Source organism: Numenius arquata, chromosome 7, assembly GCF_964106895.1.
Source record: "Numenius arquata chromosome 7, bNumArq3.hap1.1, whole genome shotgun sequence".
NCBI classification, from domain to species: domain Eukaryota; kingdom Metazoa; phylum Chordata; class Aves; order Charadriiformes; family Scolopacidae; genus Numenius; species Numenius arquata.
In genome coordinates this window covers 61,622,797-61,640,731 of record NC_133582.1, presented here as the reverse complement: position 1 = coordinate 61,640,731, position 17,935 = coordinate 61,622,797, and the positions used below count along the sequence as shown (strand labels likewise).

Genomic DNA, 17,935 nt, shown 5'->3' with positions numbered 1-17,935 from the left:
TATTTTACAACCGTACTACCATACAACCAGGGCACCGGCCGTAAGCTCAAGGCGTCAACTGCCTCATGTTCATCTTCCAAAAGTCATCCCAGTGCCAGCAAGTCATCTTCTAGAGCTAAGCTTCAGGCTTACATCTGGCAGGATAATAGTCATTTCACCCATAGAAGCAAAGGATAGGAAAGTTCTCCAGCGTAACAGCAAGATCAAAAGTAGTACCTGCAGGAAGCAGAAGACTAGATACCTGTTATCACCCAAAAACTGTCAGGGAGAAGTGGCAGACTGTGAGCATGGATTTTATCTGGCACTCAATGTTATTAGGATAAAATATGTATTTGGAGCAGGATTAAGCAAAGGGCAAGCCACAATTAAGACAGAAGGCCATTTAACACCGTGGTTCTCACAAGGTGGCACCTTCAGCAGCTCTGGCAGAGCCATTCCTGAACACAACATACAAGCTCCTAAGGAGCTTCGCCAAGGTCCCCACACTCATTGTTCTCAAGGTTCCCAACAGCTCAATGAAGTCACCCACTCCTGGTTTCTCCAGTCCCCAACACCCAAATGCTCACTCTGCCCCTGGCATGGCACAAAGCAACTTTTACAGCCTAAATGATCAGGTGCTTCTACCAAGACGTCACAATCAAGAGATTCCAAATAATAGACACGATGCTGCATGACCAGGGACCTTCTTGAGAGTCCTGTGCTGTGCCTGATGCCATACAGCGTACACAGTGACCTAAACGGAAGTGTCCCACGCTTTATCTGACACCTTCATAAATTACAGAGCCAAGGCAGCAAGAAAATGGCAGGAGTAGACAAGCTGAACAGTGGTACAAAAGGTTTCTCCATAATTTTCACTCCCAGATGCCAATGCAATTGAAGCTGTACTGTGACACCAGGTCCCGGGGAGTGAGCAGGATTGTTTGCAGCAATAACCAAAAACCTGCCCTTTGAAGAAAGCAAACCTGGAGCGGTGCCATACAGGGGCATTGGAACAGAATGATTCGCTCTTAGAAAACCACTAATTCTGTGATAAAGAAAAAAAAAAAATAATAGATGTGCAATCGGTGCCTCTAAACTTGTGGAAAGGTCTGTCTCAGGCTGTTGCTAGAGTAACTGTTGTTATTTGTGACTTCGTGCTTATGACTGAGCAAGTAAAAGAAATGAGCTAGAGAAAAGTTCCTATACATTACATGTCTTGGCTAATAATTGTGTGACAGGGATTATGTAGGAATAACTGACAGGTAAATGTATTTTGTTTCGGTGTTGTGTTTTCTTCTTTGAACACAGAAGTTCACTTTTCAAGATCCTATTTATAATCAAATCCATCTATTCAACGCTATTCAAAACGCTACACCTCAGCAGCTCAGAGCGCTAGGAAGGGTGTGGGAGTGGGTGTGAATCCCTACGTCTGCATGGATCCAACTCCACAACCTTAAAAAGAACAAAAGACGACTGCACAATGGAAACAGCACCACACACACAAAGCAAACTTTAAATTAAAGAGACTCAAAGAAAACCCTAAAGTCCTCCAGTCAGGAACCGTTCCTCATAGCTAACAAAAATACCAGCAGCATTCCAACGCACGCTTGGGCAAATAATAGCACTGTGGTACTTGAGACAATAAGAAAAAAAAAATAGTTCTTTTCCTTTTCCTTTCCTTCCCTTTCCTTTTTCCTTTTCCTTTCCCTTCCCTTCCCTTCCCATATAACACTCAGCACGTTAATGTATTGGGTCACAGGGAGCATGCCCACGCTCTTCCACAGCTCAAAGAGTCACCGTAACAACCCTCCTTTCCCAGACAAAACCCAACAGTCAACCTCTGACTATGGAAAACCTGGACTTGCAAATAGCAAAACATATCTCTCTCCCTTAAAGATTTTTACCCATCACCTCAAAATCCATATGCCAAAACAGGAGTCTGCAAACACGCTCTCTTTTGCCTGCAAGGAATGGTGTCACCGTTTGTCCAACTTCCATCACGTGGGTTTCCATTTTAAATTATTAGATGATGCCCCCGAGGACAGGGCAATTACAAAGTAAAGGCAGTTCAACATTTTATTTTACAATTCTTATCTTCATTGTTAACAATAAGACAAACGCTCGGTGCTTAAATATCAGCAGATTCCACAGTAGCCACCGGCCACTCCGGGCGTGTGACCTTCACTCTTGGCTAAGAACCAGAAAGGTCGAGCTCTCAAAGAGGGTACTTGGAAATAATCTGCAGTTTCATGGGAGAATATCAAATAATCTGATGCAGAGCTAAATCATTCATGTACGGCAGTGACTGTTACACTAAAGGCTTATCTGCCACTGACTCGCTGCAACTCAGTCAAAATTATTAAAGAGTTCACAATAACTCTCCATAATTTGCAGAAGTTGTAAGGTACCTGACAACAATAATTAAAAGCTTCTCATCTCCTTAAGAAACTGCGGAAACATTTCCAGCATTTTAATACATTTTAATTAGAAACTATTCTGATTTTAGCTTGAATAATTTTGGCTCCTTATCTGTGAGCCTATTTTATTACATATATTTGCATAAAGCAATAACTGTTCCATTAAAACACTAAATTTACTTCTGTTGGATAGCTCTCCCAGTATTTTTATGGGATTGTTTGGTTGTGGTGGAAACGATGATGATGTCCTCAAACCAGGACACCAATTAAGCATTCTGAGTTGAAGACAGGAATTTTTTAAAAAAAATAATCTTCAAATTACTTTCATTACTTTTTTGTCATTGACTGTCAAAAACATCGTAAAATTCCAAAACCTTCTTTCTGACCAGTTGATCCAGCCCTTGGAAATGGAAAAATTAATGCTTTGTCTCATGGAAACGCCGGGTGCTCAGTCAGTGGTTACTCTAAACAATTTTCATACCCCGTGCCGGCCCAGGAACCCTTCAAACAGCGCACAGAAAAGCCAGGAGACCTCACACTCGTTCTCATTATCCATCCCTTTGTTTAATCCAATTGTGGGTCACACGCAACGCGAAGTGACCCCCACAATTCAAAGCCACAAAAGAATTGTAGACACATATTCTGTATATAACTTTCTAAAAACACTGAAGGAAAACGGTGTATTTGACAGCCTTTTTGTGCACAGTTTGCTCAGCTCCTTCCACCATTTTCAAAAGTTCAGTGCCCTCTTTCCCTCCTCATGTATCCACAAGAAAAAGGGGAAAAGCTGGTTTACTGTCCTTAACGTGTCAGTGGCACACAGAATATTAAGTGCTATTTTAATTATACAGTATTTGGGTTGAATGTCTACCCACTTGAGAATTCAGTATTCTGGTTTGGGCTGTTCTCATTACCGAGATACTGAATCTACAAGTTGCACCAAAAGCACAGTGCCACAGCGCGAGACCTGGACAGGCTGGAGAGTTGGGCGGAGAGGAACCTGATGAAGTTCAACAAGGGCAAGTGTAGGGTGCTGCACCTCAGGAGGAATAACCCCCTGCACCAGTGCAGGTTGGGGGTGACCTGCTGGAGAGCAGCTCTGAGGAGAAAGACCTGGGAGTCCTGGTGGACAACAGGATGACCAAGAGCCAGCAATGTGCCCTTGTGGACAAGAAGGCCAATGGCATCCTGGGGTGCATCAGGAAGAGTGTGACCAGCAGGTGGAGGAAGGTCATCCTCCCCCTCTGCTCTGCCCTGGGGAGGCCCCATCTGGAGCACCGCGTCCAGCTCTGGGCTCTTCAGTTCAAGAACAAGGAACTGCTGGAGAGGGTACAGCAGAGGGCTACAAAGAATATTAGGGGCGTGGAGCACCTCTCTTACGAGGAAAGGCTGAGGGACTTGGGTCTTTTGAGTCTGGAGAAGAGAAGACTGAGGGGGGATCTGATCAATGCCTATAAATACTTAAAGGGTGGGTGTCAAGAAGATGGGGCCAGTCTTTCTTCAGTGGTGCCCAGGGACAGGACAAGAGGGAACGGGCACAAACATGAATATAAGAAGTTCCATGTGAACATGAGGAGGAACTTCTTTCCTGTGAGGGTGGCAGAGCCCTGGAAGAGGCTGCCCAGAGAGGTGGTGGAGTCTCCTTCTCTGGAGACATTCAAACCCCACCTGGACACGTTCCTGTGGGAGCTGCTCTGGGTGACCCTGCTCTGGCAGGGGGTTGGACTGGATGATCTCCAGAGGTCCCTGCCAACCCCATGTCATTCTGTGATTCTGTGAGATTTACAGTCACCATCATTTTCTTTCCCACGAGAAGAAAAGAGAAGCCCAAAACTTTTGCCGTGCAACATTCACAACACAGAAAAGGCAGAACCTGCTGCTTTGCACCAGTTGGGCTTGAAAGAAAAGATGCAGCCCCAGTAAGTGATTTTGGGCGTGAGAACAGAGCAGAAGCAATTGTAGAAAGTTTGTTGTTGCCATGTTTTTCTCCCTTTTGAACAGCATCAACACGGGACTAATTCCTGATCTTTACAAAGTAGTTTCCAGTGAGACTGACACACAATGGCAAGCAGCGTTAGACAGGTGAAGTGACAGGGAGGAGGAAGGCTGACTTGATGTCAGTGACAAAAACTATTTTAATGGAAATGTGAAATTATTCAAAAATTTCTTCCCCTAAACACGTGAAGATTTCTCTAGTCAGATTGAAACTGCACAAAGGGCTGTGAGCAGGAATCAGCCAGACACGGTATTTTTACATACCGCGGTTTTTTTCTAATAGCTTTTCATACTCGGTGCCTCACTTAAAGGTTTCTTCTGCCAAAGATCTGTTAAATCACTGATGTTCCATCAAACGGTAGTTGTCAAACACGATAAAGACGTACAATAATAAAATACGTGACCAAGAGCTTTTAGTAGCCAAGGATCCAGGGAAGAGCGGAAACAGGTCGTATTTTCAAGGCACAGAAAGATGACAATAATAGCTAATAACCTGCTGTTTGCTCAGTAATGCTAATTTTCAGACCTCTTTTCTTCTGTCCTAAAAACAGAGCTGGGTGTCGGGAAGATGAAGGCAGGAGATGTCATTTCTCAGGGCAGGAAACCACGTGTGAGCACGTTTGAACCCAGAGCTCGTGCACAGCCATGGAATCTGTGCGTCACGATCCCACTGACAGCCTTCTACATTTCGGAGCTGTTACCTGCAGTTTGATTAACGCCCATCAGTCTTCGATGAAAGACGTAGTCAGATGCCGCTCAAGCTACTCCAACACTGAATGATTTGCTCTAATTTATTCCTTAAAAACTACTCTAATTTACTGCTTTGCTTAGATGAAGTGGGCACATTTGCTGACTTCCCAGAATTAAATATCCATTGACTGAGGCAAAACACCGAATAAGTGATGGTTCTATTGGCTGAGAGAGTTCAAGAGAAATTGGGATAAGAAAGAGCAACTTAAATATGAAGAAAATTAAAATTTCTGCCTCCTACTGGCCAGATGATTGGCATTTGGCTGGGGATCATCCTTGCGAAAGCATCCTCCCCTGTTGACTAAGTGCATTTTTAGGCCGTATGCAAATACCGTCAGGAAGAAGGTAGAGAAACGTGTGCCCTTCTATGACTCCACATTCTGAACTCCACAGACATTTTTCCCAGTACACAACATCAGAAAGAAAAACACAGAACAGACAGTGCCAGTTGTTGTTCTCTCCTCATGTCCTTGCAAAGTCAGCACTAAAAAAAAGACTCCAACCTGCCAAGGAACCTTCTTTGAACCTTCCATTTTCTGATAAGTTTAAACTTAACCTCTCAGAGAGAAATGAAACTTGGCTCCAGGAAAGAACATTTTTAAATCTTCAGTGAATAAAGATCAGGTGGTATTCACCCACAGAAACTGAAATATGTGAAAAGATAAATACAAAATTGTGCATGAAGCTGGAAAAAATCTGTGGTCAATGGCATTTTCCACAACAATCTGAACTCCAGTAAATCCATTTCAATTACGAAGGAAGCACCAACAAGATCAGAGTGTCACAAATGGAGAGACAGAAAGAAGAAACTCCATCATGGAAGTAACAAATGGAATTCAAATACATCAAATCGCTGTTCTCGACCTTTTCCTAAAGTTTTCAGCTTAAGAAAAATTTGTTCAACTGGATCAGAAATATTCTGACCTTGATCCCCTGGCACTTCCCTCCCTGTGGAGTTCCACAACTGCTCAGAAATGTTGATTTAAATTTGCTCAATGGTTGTTTAACTTCTTTAATACTCCAGAAAAAGGTTTTAATACTCCAGAACACTAATTAACGTAATGGCATCTGAAGAAGGAGGCAAAAAAAAGTCTGCTTCTACCTATTGATAAGGTTAACTAATAATTATGGTCATCCAGCTACACAACACCTTCTTCCATATTCCAGCTTTGGAATTAGGGTTGCTCTTTGCAATTCTTCAATTGCCCTAATTATCAAGGACATAAAAATTATGGTTGTAAAAAGCACATGTGTTACCCTTCTGATAGGTCCCCATAATTTCAAAAATAGCCTTTAAAAGCCTTGAAATCTTTATACTGATGAAAATATTATTAAAAACTAGACTTCAAGAGTTTGAAGGTCTATTATCTTCTCATGGTATTGATTTACGGTGAGACCTGAAGATTGGAAAAAAATTAAAGACTACATGCTACTACCCTTCAAGGAAAATTATTTTCTTAACATTTCTGTTTAGAATGGAAGACACAAGCAAGAAGCAAGTTCCAGCTACATAATTTGTGGGCTAATCTCAATATAACCTAATGATAGTTCTACAGGTAACTACAACTCTTGGGTTATCATTGCTGGCTTAGCAAATATTTGACCTTAGCAGGTCAATTTAATTCTGTATTCTGGCAACTTTTAGAAAATAAGATATGCTGGTTCAAAAAGCATTTAATGTGCTTTAAAAACGTCAGTTTCTGAAAGACTTGTGTTCATTTTACAACATGCCATTAACCACTTGGGTCCCTGATCAGTCTGTTCTGCTGTCAGACATTCCTGACCCCCAAATTTAATTAATGTAGCACTATGCAATAAGATGTGTTGTTAACATCTTTTTTTTCACAATTTGCACCTATTTTTAATCAAAGAGAAGTAGCAATAATTCAAACAGCACTAATATGGCTGGGAAGTCTGCACCTGCCATTAGGACAGTTTGTGGAGTGAGAATTAACAGTTTCAAGAGCGGTTCTCCGTCCTATTCACTGCAAACACAGACTGTCAGGAATAAGAAAGGCAGCTGTGGGGACAAAAACAGTTTCTATCCCACAGAGGGGAGATGTGAAGAGTAAAGAAAAATGTGTCACTTAAGAATGGAAACATTTCAGAAGAACTAAAGCAATCACAAGTTGCAGTAACACCATTTAATACAATAAACTCAAACCGGGTAAGTTTTCCAAATGTGATATCTGGATTAAAAAAAACCAAACCACAATGATGACTCCCATAAAAGGTCCCAGGTGCCTGTTCTCAGAGGGATATAAACCTCCCTCCAGCTCTGGCCCAAAGCCTTGGAGATTTGGTCCCCTGCTGAAGGGATGAACAAGGCACCAAGGTTATTTATGCTAACACGGACTGGCTGCCAGCGAGCATGGCTGAGGTGATGGGGAGGTCATAAAGCCAACAGTAACCAAAAACACAAATGCATGAAACCTCTTTGTAGAGAGGTTTTTATTTTAACCTTTATACGTTTTAATATGGATAATTAATAAAATGCCACAGCGCTTCACAATTCCCACATGTATCAATAATTCATATACTACCCAGCTAAGAAAAAAATCATAAGGATTACTGCATCGCGTGCAAGGTTCCATCATCTTCACCACGAAGGTCACTCCCCTTCACTCACACATATTTCTAAAGGGAGAAAAAAGCCTCAGAGAGTTGGGATTTCACCTGCTGCCTGACTCCTACAGGCTAAGGGTGCAGTCGTCTTCTCTGTGTGCCCTGCTAGAAAAACGTGTAGGCACCAGCCAGGCTAATCAAGGCAAATACAACCAGAAACTTGTCAAACAAGAGGCAGTTATTCCTTCTGCAGCCCAGGCAGTTCCCATCTGAATACATAAATAAGCCAAGCAGAGTCACATCTTTTAACAAACAAAAACAACACAACGCTAAACCGTTTGCAAGGGCAGTCTATTTTTTTATTGCTGCTTCCATGGAAAACTCACAGCAGTATTCCTTTTAAAAATGCTCAGTCCTTTTAAAAAATATCCGTCTGGGCTACAGAGAGAAAATGGGACAAAAGACTTCCAAAGAGTTTCGTATAAATACTGAAGAGGAAAACGGTCACAAATTTTTCTTGGTGTTTCAGTTCCATTTTTGACTTTCCCTCTTCTCAACACTTGAACTGTCTATTGCCCACGGGCATTTAAATAATTAGTGGGTACATCAGTTGACCAATTAGTTCTGTGACAATCTCACAGTTTGACCTACACAAAATGTACAGTTACACCCCCACGGCTGTGTTCTTGCCCCATGGCTCTTGCGTTTAGGGAAAAGCCCCAGCACCTCTCTGGTTATCCCATCAGGAGCCAAGCAGGAAGGGCTGATCCACCGAAAACAGCAGAGACCTAATTTTGGTAAAAAACAACTCCTCCTCATTTCTCTGCTGAGCAGTGGAAAATGCAAAAATATCTAGAAATGCAAGGCAGTAAATAGTCCTGTGATTGTCATACTGAGTGCTGTGTCCAGTTTTGGGCCCCTTACCACAAAAAAAGACATTGAGGAGCTGGAGCAGATCCACAGAAGAGCAACAGAGCTGGTGAGGGGTCTGGAGAGTAAGTCTTATAAGAGGCTGAGGGAGCTGGGGGTGTTCAGCCTGGAGAAAAGGAGGCTGAGGGGAGACCTTCTCGCTCTCTACAACTCCCTGAAAGGAGGGTGTAGCCAGGGGGGGTCGGTCTCCTCTCCCAAGGAACAGGCGATGGGACAAGAGGAAATGGCCTCAAGTTGCTCCAGGGGAGGTTTAGGATGGATATTAGGAAAAATTTTTACACTGAAAGGGTTGTCAAGCATTAGAACAGGCTGCCCAGGGCAGTGGTTGAATCATCATCCCTGGAGGGATTTAAAAGACGGGTTGACATAGTGCTTAGAGACATGGTTTAGTGATGGTTTTTTATCAGAGTTAGGTTGATGATTGGACTAGATGATCTGAAAGGTCCTTTCCAACCTAGACAATTCTATGATTCTATGATTCTATATAAGACAACTTTTCAGAGGTTTCCAGCTCAAGGTATTGCTGTGCTCGGTGCTACATTAGAACATGCCATCCGTGTAATTCCTTATCTGCCTTGGTGTGAACCGTATTAGGGAACTGATCTGATTTAAACCAAACAAAAACAATTCATATATATATATTTATACATAAAAGCTGTGCTACTTTTTCCCAAGTCAGTTACCCACTCGAATTCACCCCAGCACCATGACATTACCCTACTGAATGTTTAGTGTTAGCCAAGTTCAATCACAGCTTCATGGCTACCACTGGCTTTTAAAAACGCAGTGACCTGGTGGTTCAGTGGAAAACAAAGAGGTACCTCTTCACACCAACCCAACCACCAGAACAGCTACGGGAGCTCAGTCCCAGTATCAGAGCAGAGAGATGATCAGTCCAGGATTAGGAAGGCAAAACAGGCGAAGAACCAGTCCCAGAGTCCTGGTCCAGCCTGGCCCAGGACTCCAAAAACAAACCAGTAACCTCTTAAAACTATGGAAGTAGTGATGACACTAAGATTTAAGAATTATGTTTAAAAGGTTTGGCTCTCTGGGCACAAGTCTGCCAATCTCAGGGTACTCTTTACAAATAAAACTGTGTGTTTGTGTATTTGCAAACTCCACTTTGCTCCAAGGGCGAGTCACAGCATGATGCAAAATCCAATCCATCTGCAAGCAGAAAGGCACATGCAGTTTAAGAGTTTTAGGATTCCAGAAGTTCCACCAAGGTGCACATCCAGAACTGCCGCAGCTCCGGCGGAGGACATACAGACCTTTCAGACCCACTGAGCAGCACCCCCGGCTCCATCCAGGCCACCATGCATGAACTCCCCTAATGCGCATTGGCAGAGCTGGATTCAGCATCGAGCACAGCCCTCCCAAACCCCGGCACATGGAGGTATTACTCATGCAAAATGCACAAACTCCGCTGACAACAGAGAATCCAAACCTCTCCCCATCCCAGATGGGTGCCCATCAGGTTCTGGCCCACCCCCTGTCCCCCAGTGTCCCTGCCTGAGATAGAGATGCAAGTCTCGCTGTTTGAAGATCCCCATCTTCTTATTTCCCACACCTCAGATAGGTTTCCTAAATCTACTTCCATAGGCAAGCGGATAGAATTTTGGCATTGGAGATCTAGAGAACACCAAAAAGTTGTCTTAGCCTAAATTCCAGGCTCTAGTTCTCACCTGGCCGAGAGCAAGCCAGTGAGTAAGGCAAATCTTTGAGAGTGAGCTTACTGGTGAGCACAGAAGAGTTCCTGCGGGCTGCCCAGGTGTGCAAGGCATCAGAAGCACGTGAATCCAGCAGCTGAGGTCAAGCACCTCACACGTATCCTACAGGAGGAATGTGCTCAGGCTTGCCGCAAGCTCTACATCTTCCGTTTCTTCTCTAAACATACATAGTTTGGTGTACACGAGAGCACTTCTCCACTCTCTCTCACCGTTTCTTGGGTTTTTTTCGTCTTTAGAGAAAAAGAAAAATGCCAACAACCCACTCCTTACGAGCAATTTCATCCTTTAACACGCTGGGGTTTGTGCAGGCCAAGTAACATTTTTGGTAAAGAATATAATTGCAATTGCACGTTTCTGAGGTATTGTAAATAACATGAAATTATTTTAAAATGTTATGAAAAATGCATTTGCAGTGTTCCTTTAAGTGTTTTAACAAAGCTTCGGTTGAAATTGCTTTATTCCAAAGCAATCGAAGATAGAGTATTTTTCTAAGGACCTCTTTATCTCCCTGCGAATGATTGAGATACAGATACTTTCCAGAAAGAGAATGCACCAGAAAATATGTGCCCTTAGGTTTTACTACCCGTAGGTATCTAGTGCCAGAAAACATCAGCTGCTGTTTCTGAAGACGGGGTTGCAGCCAAAGCGAACCAGCACGATTAGCAGAGCCCCAGCAGCGCCCAGGGGCCTCACCCAAGGTTAGGTCTGGGGCCGTACAAACAAACAGGCTCTATTCAGTTTGGTCAAGCCATTCGATAGCCAAAGCAGCAGCAATTCCACAAATCAAAAGCAAAAAAAGAAGCTAAAATTAGGCAGCATGTTCATGCCATCTTCCAGGATACACAGTATCACGTACCTCCTTGTCAAACTCCTTGGACAACATAGATAAATAAAATAAATATTGGCCTAAACAAGCTGGTCAGAAGACAGATTGTTATCATTCAGGGCTGTAAATGTCTCTACCGGGCTAAGATCATGCCTTTAACAGGTCATTTGAAGCACATTTGGAAGAGCTCCTCTAACCTCCTGGGACACGCAGCTGCATAGGAAGAGGAATTCATTTCCCGATGTGGTAAGATCCAGACAACTTCAAATACTTTTCAGCGGATATCACAACAGCCGGGACGGGCATAAGGATGTACACATAACTGTTTGCTCTGTAACGCTCCCCCAGAACTACACACAGAGGGGCATCACCCTGCAATTCCTCTTACAGGGACACCAGAATGGGAAAGGGCATGTTTCAAAAACTTATTCAAACCACTGGCAGTTGCACTGTGTGATCCCATCAGAACCTCTTGAACCTATTAAAGACATAAATCAACCTTTGCCACCACCTCCTCTTGCTCTGATAAAGAAAGCGGGGTTGGAGAAGGGGAACAGTAGAACAAAGAAATGGATAAACCCAATTGAGACAAAATCCCCAGTGTAATAAAGCTCCCTTTCGGGGTAAGTCGGTGTTCACTGCATAAGACAGTTCTACGGACTGTTTCCACAGGAGAGTGGCTCCACGAGTGCCTTCCCTGGGATTACTCTTGCCACCCGTAACTCACGGTGCACCTTGCGGGACTGGCACTCAAGCAGTTCTCCCGAGGGTAAATGCCATGAGCAAAGCCTTGTGCAGTAAAAGAAAGCAAAGCAAATGAAACCAAACACACAAACAATGGTGGGGAGGAGAGGGAAGGGGAGTAAATGATTGGGTGGGTGTCAAGAGGATGGGGCCAGTCTTTTTTCAGTGGTGCCCAGTGACAGGACAAGAGGAAACGGGCACAAACTGGAACATGGGAAGTTCCATCTGAACATGAGGAGGAACTTCTCTCCTGTGAGGGTGGCAGAGCCCTGGAAGAGGCTGCCCAGAGAGGTGGTAGAGTCTCCTTCTCTGGGGACATTCAAACCCACCTGGACACATTCCTGTGGGACCTGCTCTGGGTGACCCTGCTCTGGCAGGGGGTTGGACTGGATGATCTCCAGAGGTCCCTTCCAACCCTGTATCATTCTGGGATTCTGTGATCTAATAGTTCCAGCATGGTTTGGAATTCATTTAGAACCACATTGCTGTAGTGTTTGTATTTCAGCGATGGCTTACCCAGACCTCATGAACTCCCATGGCCCAGCACAGGCACCAGGTCATTTCTGCACACAAAAAGGCTCACAGAGCCAGGGCCAGTGGCATCAGTCCTTCACAGAACCCCAATTAATTCAGTCAAGGTGATGCATCTTGCAGGACTGGGGTGTCCAGTGGGAAACGTCTAACTATATTAACACCAAGACTTACAAGGAGCCTGTGATGGGGACTAACTTTTTTTGATGTGACAAGGTTTAGGATTTGTAAGGTAAATATGGCAGTAACTGGAAAGAACACGTAACTCCATCGATACAGTTTCCATAGTAAAACACAAGCAGAAAGAGAATAAAAAATTGTTAAATATACCAAAACTGCATAACAAATTTTCTTTACCTTGCATTAGAAACTTCCCAAATATTCTCATGTAAGTAAAGTCAGCAGCAAACCTCTTTGTGTTACCTTATTGATATATTTCTGAGAGCCAGGCACCTGTTTTTCAAAAGACTTAAGCAAGCACTTAGTATTAAGCATGCAAGCAGTCCCACCACGTACTGGTGGAAGGGTCATGCCTTTACTTGAACAGTCATTTTACAACAAGCTTTTTTAGCATGTGATATTTGTGTTCACTTTGTTCATAAGATGGTAATTTTTTAACAACTTATAGATTCTGGGTGATGGAGGCAACCAGGATGTGCCCAATGGATGCACATGCATCAAGAAACAATTACATCAGAAAAAGAGAGATGTACCACAGTATTTCAAAATCATCTCCTATGTCACTACTGTGCGGTTCAATACAAATATCAAAATTTATTCAGACGCTGTCCACAGCAGAGATGAAGTTTAATAAGGTACAAGTGCTTCCATGCTAAGCCCACAGTTTTTACACAGTTTTTAAGGTTTAATTTCTCTACTGAAATTATTCAAATTTGGAATTTTCTTTGATGCCATTTTTAACTGTTTTGAGTGTAGCTTAGTGGTTATGAAATACAAAGTTTAAAAATATTCTATCTACTACCTCCCATTACATATATCAGTTTCCGACTGGGCAAAGTAGCACAGTGGCAAAGGCAAAATCAGCTACGGGAAAAGGTCTCACTGAGAAGTACCTTAGAACTTCCCACCAAAAATAAGTTTACATTTTAGCAAGCAGTAGGACTTTACAAAAAGCAGCAAGTCACAGGTGGCACATGCAATACGATACGATACGATACAGAACGGTGCAGCGGTATCCGGACCAAGGGTAGCTCACTCAACAGGCACAGGGAATTTTGCTGTAAAACACACAGCGGGTGACTGGCACACACTCAGGGCATTAGCCAGACTACATCACTTCTCTTTAGAAGCACCTGGCTCCAGGGCAGAAAAACTATTGCATCGTTAAACACTCAGAATGAAGAAATAAAGCATGATACACTAGATAAAACGTCATTATTGCTCTGTGCATGCGTTACCAGAAAGACTTTCCAAATAGGCTGTTTTCTGTGCAATTCAAAATAAGAAGCCAGTACCTGTGATGCCAGTTTCATTACCAATGGGGTAAAAATCTCCTGGAACATCTCACCTGTAGTTTTTATTGGCAATTTGTGAAAATATAATTTAGAGTGCAGTTTTCACAAAGCGCTTTTGGACAACGTTTTCAAAGATTCAGAAAAGACACTGATGTGCAATATACATTGCTTAGAACGTTGTATAAATTGTAAGAGAGTAAAACAGAGTGAAGAAAATTAAATGGTACTGGAACGCACACTAAAGATCCCATGCATAAAAGCTTTGCCCATTTCTTGATACCCGAGTGCTTAACTACGCAGCCTTAACAGTATCCTGTTTGGGTTTTCCTTTTGACAGGCTGAATTCCTAAAGTCTGCTTAAAATGTCAACATTTAAACTCTTGCAAGCAAAGAACAATTAAATTCAATCCCGAAGACTCATATGCCTAAGAGGGTGTAATTAAAAAAATTAAATGAAGCGGTCATGCAGGATACTGGCAAGGAAAAGGCACTGAAGGGATTTTAGAAAAATCATTCGACTCACCAGTCCATTGTTTGGCTGAGGTGAAAAAGGCAAACATTACTGAGATGCATCAGTGAGGAAGTTAGAACACAAATCAAGGCCCGTGCCTGCAAGCACATGTGAATAACTTCAGGCCCAGGAGCTCTTTCCGTGGCAAAGTCATTCATACGTGTGCTTGCAGAACCCCAGCTCAGGCGTTACCGTTAGGAGTACAAAACACTACTTACATTCTGCCACCGACTTCAATAAAAATAGAAATTCATCTGTGTTTAACAGCAACTATTTCACCTCAGGAAGATAAAAACCCTTCAAGTCTCACAAGGTAACTTAATAATTAATCCATTCTGGTTGCTCCCAGCTCTATTTATTTTTTTTTCCAAACACATTCAAGCCTGCAGAAGGTATGTGAGGGCTGTAAACCCTGCAGCACAAAGTGCTGTATCTCTGCCTTGCGATGCACCAAGGATGCTTCTGACGCCAGTGACAAGCCATTATTCTTTTTCTCAGGTATCTCTCTGCCAAGCTTGATGTCAGAAACATACGACATTCCGTTCAGTTTCTCCTTAAGCATTGAGCCTTTCCAACAAGGGCTTGTAAAGATTTTGGTGATTTGTATTGTGAAATAAGCGAAGCCAAAAGAAAAAGGACCGCATGCAACGTGTAGCACAGGGCACACAGGTATACCAGGTCAGAGAAACACTAACTACAGATGCAACATTTTTTAAGTGTATGTGAGCAGCACAGATTCAAAGGCACTGAGGATTAAGAACTGCTACTTGGAGAGGAAAGGCAAGCAGATGGTTCATAAATTCAGAGAATGGAAGACTTTTAAGTCTTTTAACACCAAGAGTTTGGTAAGAGGCAACTGATGTGCCCTGTGTATGGACCAGTGGGCAACCAAAAAAGAAAAGCTAGGCAGGACAGCTAAGATCTATAAATAATAAACATAAGATTTGGAGATGGCTGTTTCATATGCCCCAGCAGAGGACTTGTATGTTGCCCAATCCACTAAAGCAGTGTGCGTTTCAGATAAGGAAGTTCTTAGTGAGGAAGGTGTTGCCAGGAGCAGCTCTGTGAGGGACTAACTGAAATAAAGGAGTGTACAACTCTGGCCAGACTGAGCACATGTGCCGCTTCGCGCTGTTTGGGGAAGTTCTGTTTTCTTGATACAAGTTTCACCACCGACTTCAAAAACAGCAGGATGTGGCCCATTTTATTCTCAAGTCTCAGTATTCAAAAAAGAAACTTAATGGAAAGTAAGTTTTGAAACACCAATATTACGTATAAATTCATGTGACTTAGAAGTGGAATACCTATTTTTATATGGCCTTGATCCAGCTAACGGCTAATTATTTTTTTTCTGGGATGGAAGTGTGTTATTAAACAACTAATAAAAGTATTTCAATTCATTTACCCTTCTGAAAAGCCTAACTAACAGGTATCAATCTGACAGGAGAGCAGAGAGACGTGAAGCCGCTTGGAAATTATACTCAAACGTGAAAACAGAAGGTAAAAAAAAAAAAAAAAAAGGAATATAGAGAAAATGGAAGGAGAAGCAAAAAGGGACTGTCACACTCGGGCCTACAAGCGGGTCAGGGCCCACGTCAGTGCCTGCTCCGGGCATGGCGAGCCCACGGTCCTGTCCCAAGGACCCACAGCCTTCTCTCGTCCAAAAATAAGTGTATATATAACATGTATGTACGTTTTTACGCATCTATACATTGGGTGTGTGTGGCGGGGTGCTAACTGAGGCACGGCTGGGCCTAACAGGAGCCGCGGCCTCGCCGGGCCGGGCCGGGATGCGGGCGGGGGTCGGGGGCCCGCACCGCTTCGGGCCTCACCGAGCCGCGGCGGCGCCGGCACGGCGGGACCCACCGCCGCCTCCCGCCACCTCCCCGGCAGCGGGAGGCAGATGGTGCGTTTCCAGCGGAGAGCAGGCCCCGCTCCCCGCGGCTGGCAGGTGGGGATCCCCGCCGCGCCGCCTCTGTACCCGCCGGCGTGGAGCCGGGGGGGGGGGGGGGGGGGGGCGCCCCCGCAGCCCACCCTCCTTCCTCCCCCGGGGCCGGCGGCCGTGGAACCGCGAGGAGGAGGAGGCGCCACCCGCCGAGTTTCGCCAAGGACAGGCCCGAGGTCAAAGCCGGCAGCCGCCCGCCTCCCGCCGCGGCCCCTTCCCCGCCGCCCAACGGCCGGGCTGGCGCGCACCGAGCGCCCCGCCGCCCGCGCCGCCTCCCCGCCCGCCGGCGGTGACTTACCTTGGCAGCCATGCTGTGCCCGGCGCGGCCACCCCCTTCCCTTCCCGTCCCTTCCCTTCCTCCCCTCCCCTCCCCTCCCTTCCGACCGCGGCAAGGCAGCTTCCCCGCCTGCGCACCAGCCCGCCAGCGCCGGCCGTCACCGCTCTCCCAGGCGCGGACGGGGCGCTCGGCGCCGACAGCCCATTGGCTGTACCCGGCCCGGCCCGGCTGCGGCCCCCGTGATCGCCCGGCCCGGCCCGGCCCGGCCTCGCGGGGGCTGCGGGCTCCGCGCCGAGCCCGGACACGCGGCCTCGGGCAGCGGCGGGGCGCGGGCCTTTCGGGGCCGGCACCGCCTCATCCCTGCGAGGGGCCCGGTTTACCTCAGGTTTTCCCCTCAGGTGGCCTGGCGACCTCTGAGTCGCCTCACAGGGACTGCGGGCCCCTCGGGGCCTTGCAGCCCCCTCCCACCGCGCCAGCCACTGCTGACTGGTGCTGTTAAGACGAGGAGATGTCTCCAGCGTGGTGGGAGGACGCCGGGGCGCGTGGCAGAAAGATGCTGAAGCCCCCTGCGAGGGCCCCGGTTTACCTCAGGTTTTCCCCTCAGTTTACCTCAGGTGGCCTGGCGGCCTCCGAGTCGCCTCAGAGGGACTCCGGGCCCCCCGGGGCCTTGCAGCCCCCTCTAACTGCACCAGCTATTGCTGACTGGTGCTGTTAAGACGAGGAGATGTCTCCAGCGTGGTGGGAGGACGCCGGGGCAGGTGGCAGAAGGATGCCGAACACCTTCACAGCAGCCACGCTGTGCCTCTCGGCAAGCCCTGCGCTCCTGCCCAGAGCTGTTTTCATCCCCGTGAGCAGGGGATGTTTCATACGGTGGCCGTACCCCAAGGCTACATTCTGGCACGTCCCAAGAACGAGCCATGCTTTCAACCGAATTCTGTTAATGCGGTTTTAGTTCCTGAGTCGACGTGAACCTGACACATAAGCGGCCCCGGTCAAGCCCACGGCTGTACCCAGGATGACCACAAGTATGGCAGGCTCGGCCTCCCAGACAGTTTGCAGACTGTCTCCAGACAGCCTGTCTGGGCATGTTTGGCCACGTACCATTTGGCACGCAGGCTCGCGGCTGCCACCAGGGCCATCACCAGCCCTGCCGATGCCCACTCTGGCTGGCCTCAGGGCTTATCGCTCCTGGGGGGGGGCAGATTTTAGGCTGGCCTTAGGCTGGTGTTGCAGACAGGGAACTTGTCACCTGCATGTAGC

At 45.7% G+C, this 17,935-nt stretch overlaps 1 protein-coding gene across 1 annotated transcript in view; it reads right to left on the bottom strand.

Annotated features, from left to right (window-relative positions):
- Window positions 1-16,779, bottom strand: part of SLC25A13 (solute carrier family 25 member 13) — a 99,019-nt gene extending 82,240 nt beyond the window's left edge. The window contains exon 1 of the mRNA XM_074150208.1: window positions 16,697-16,779. Within this exon, the coding sequence (XP_074006309.1) occupies window positions 16,697-16,708 (12 nt within the window). The 5' untranslated portion in view covers window positions 16,709-16,779. The remainder of the gene's footprint in view (window positions 1-16,696) is intronic.
- Between the last annotated feature and the right edge of the window lie 1,156 nt (window positions 16,780-17,935).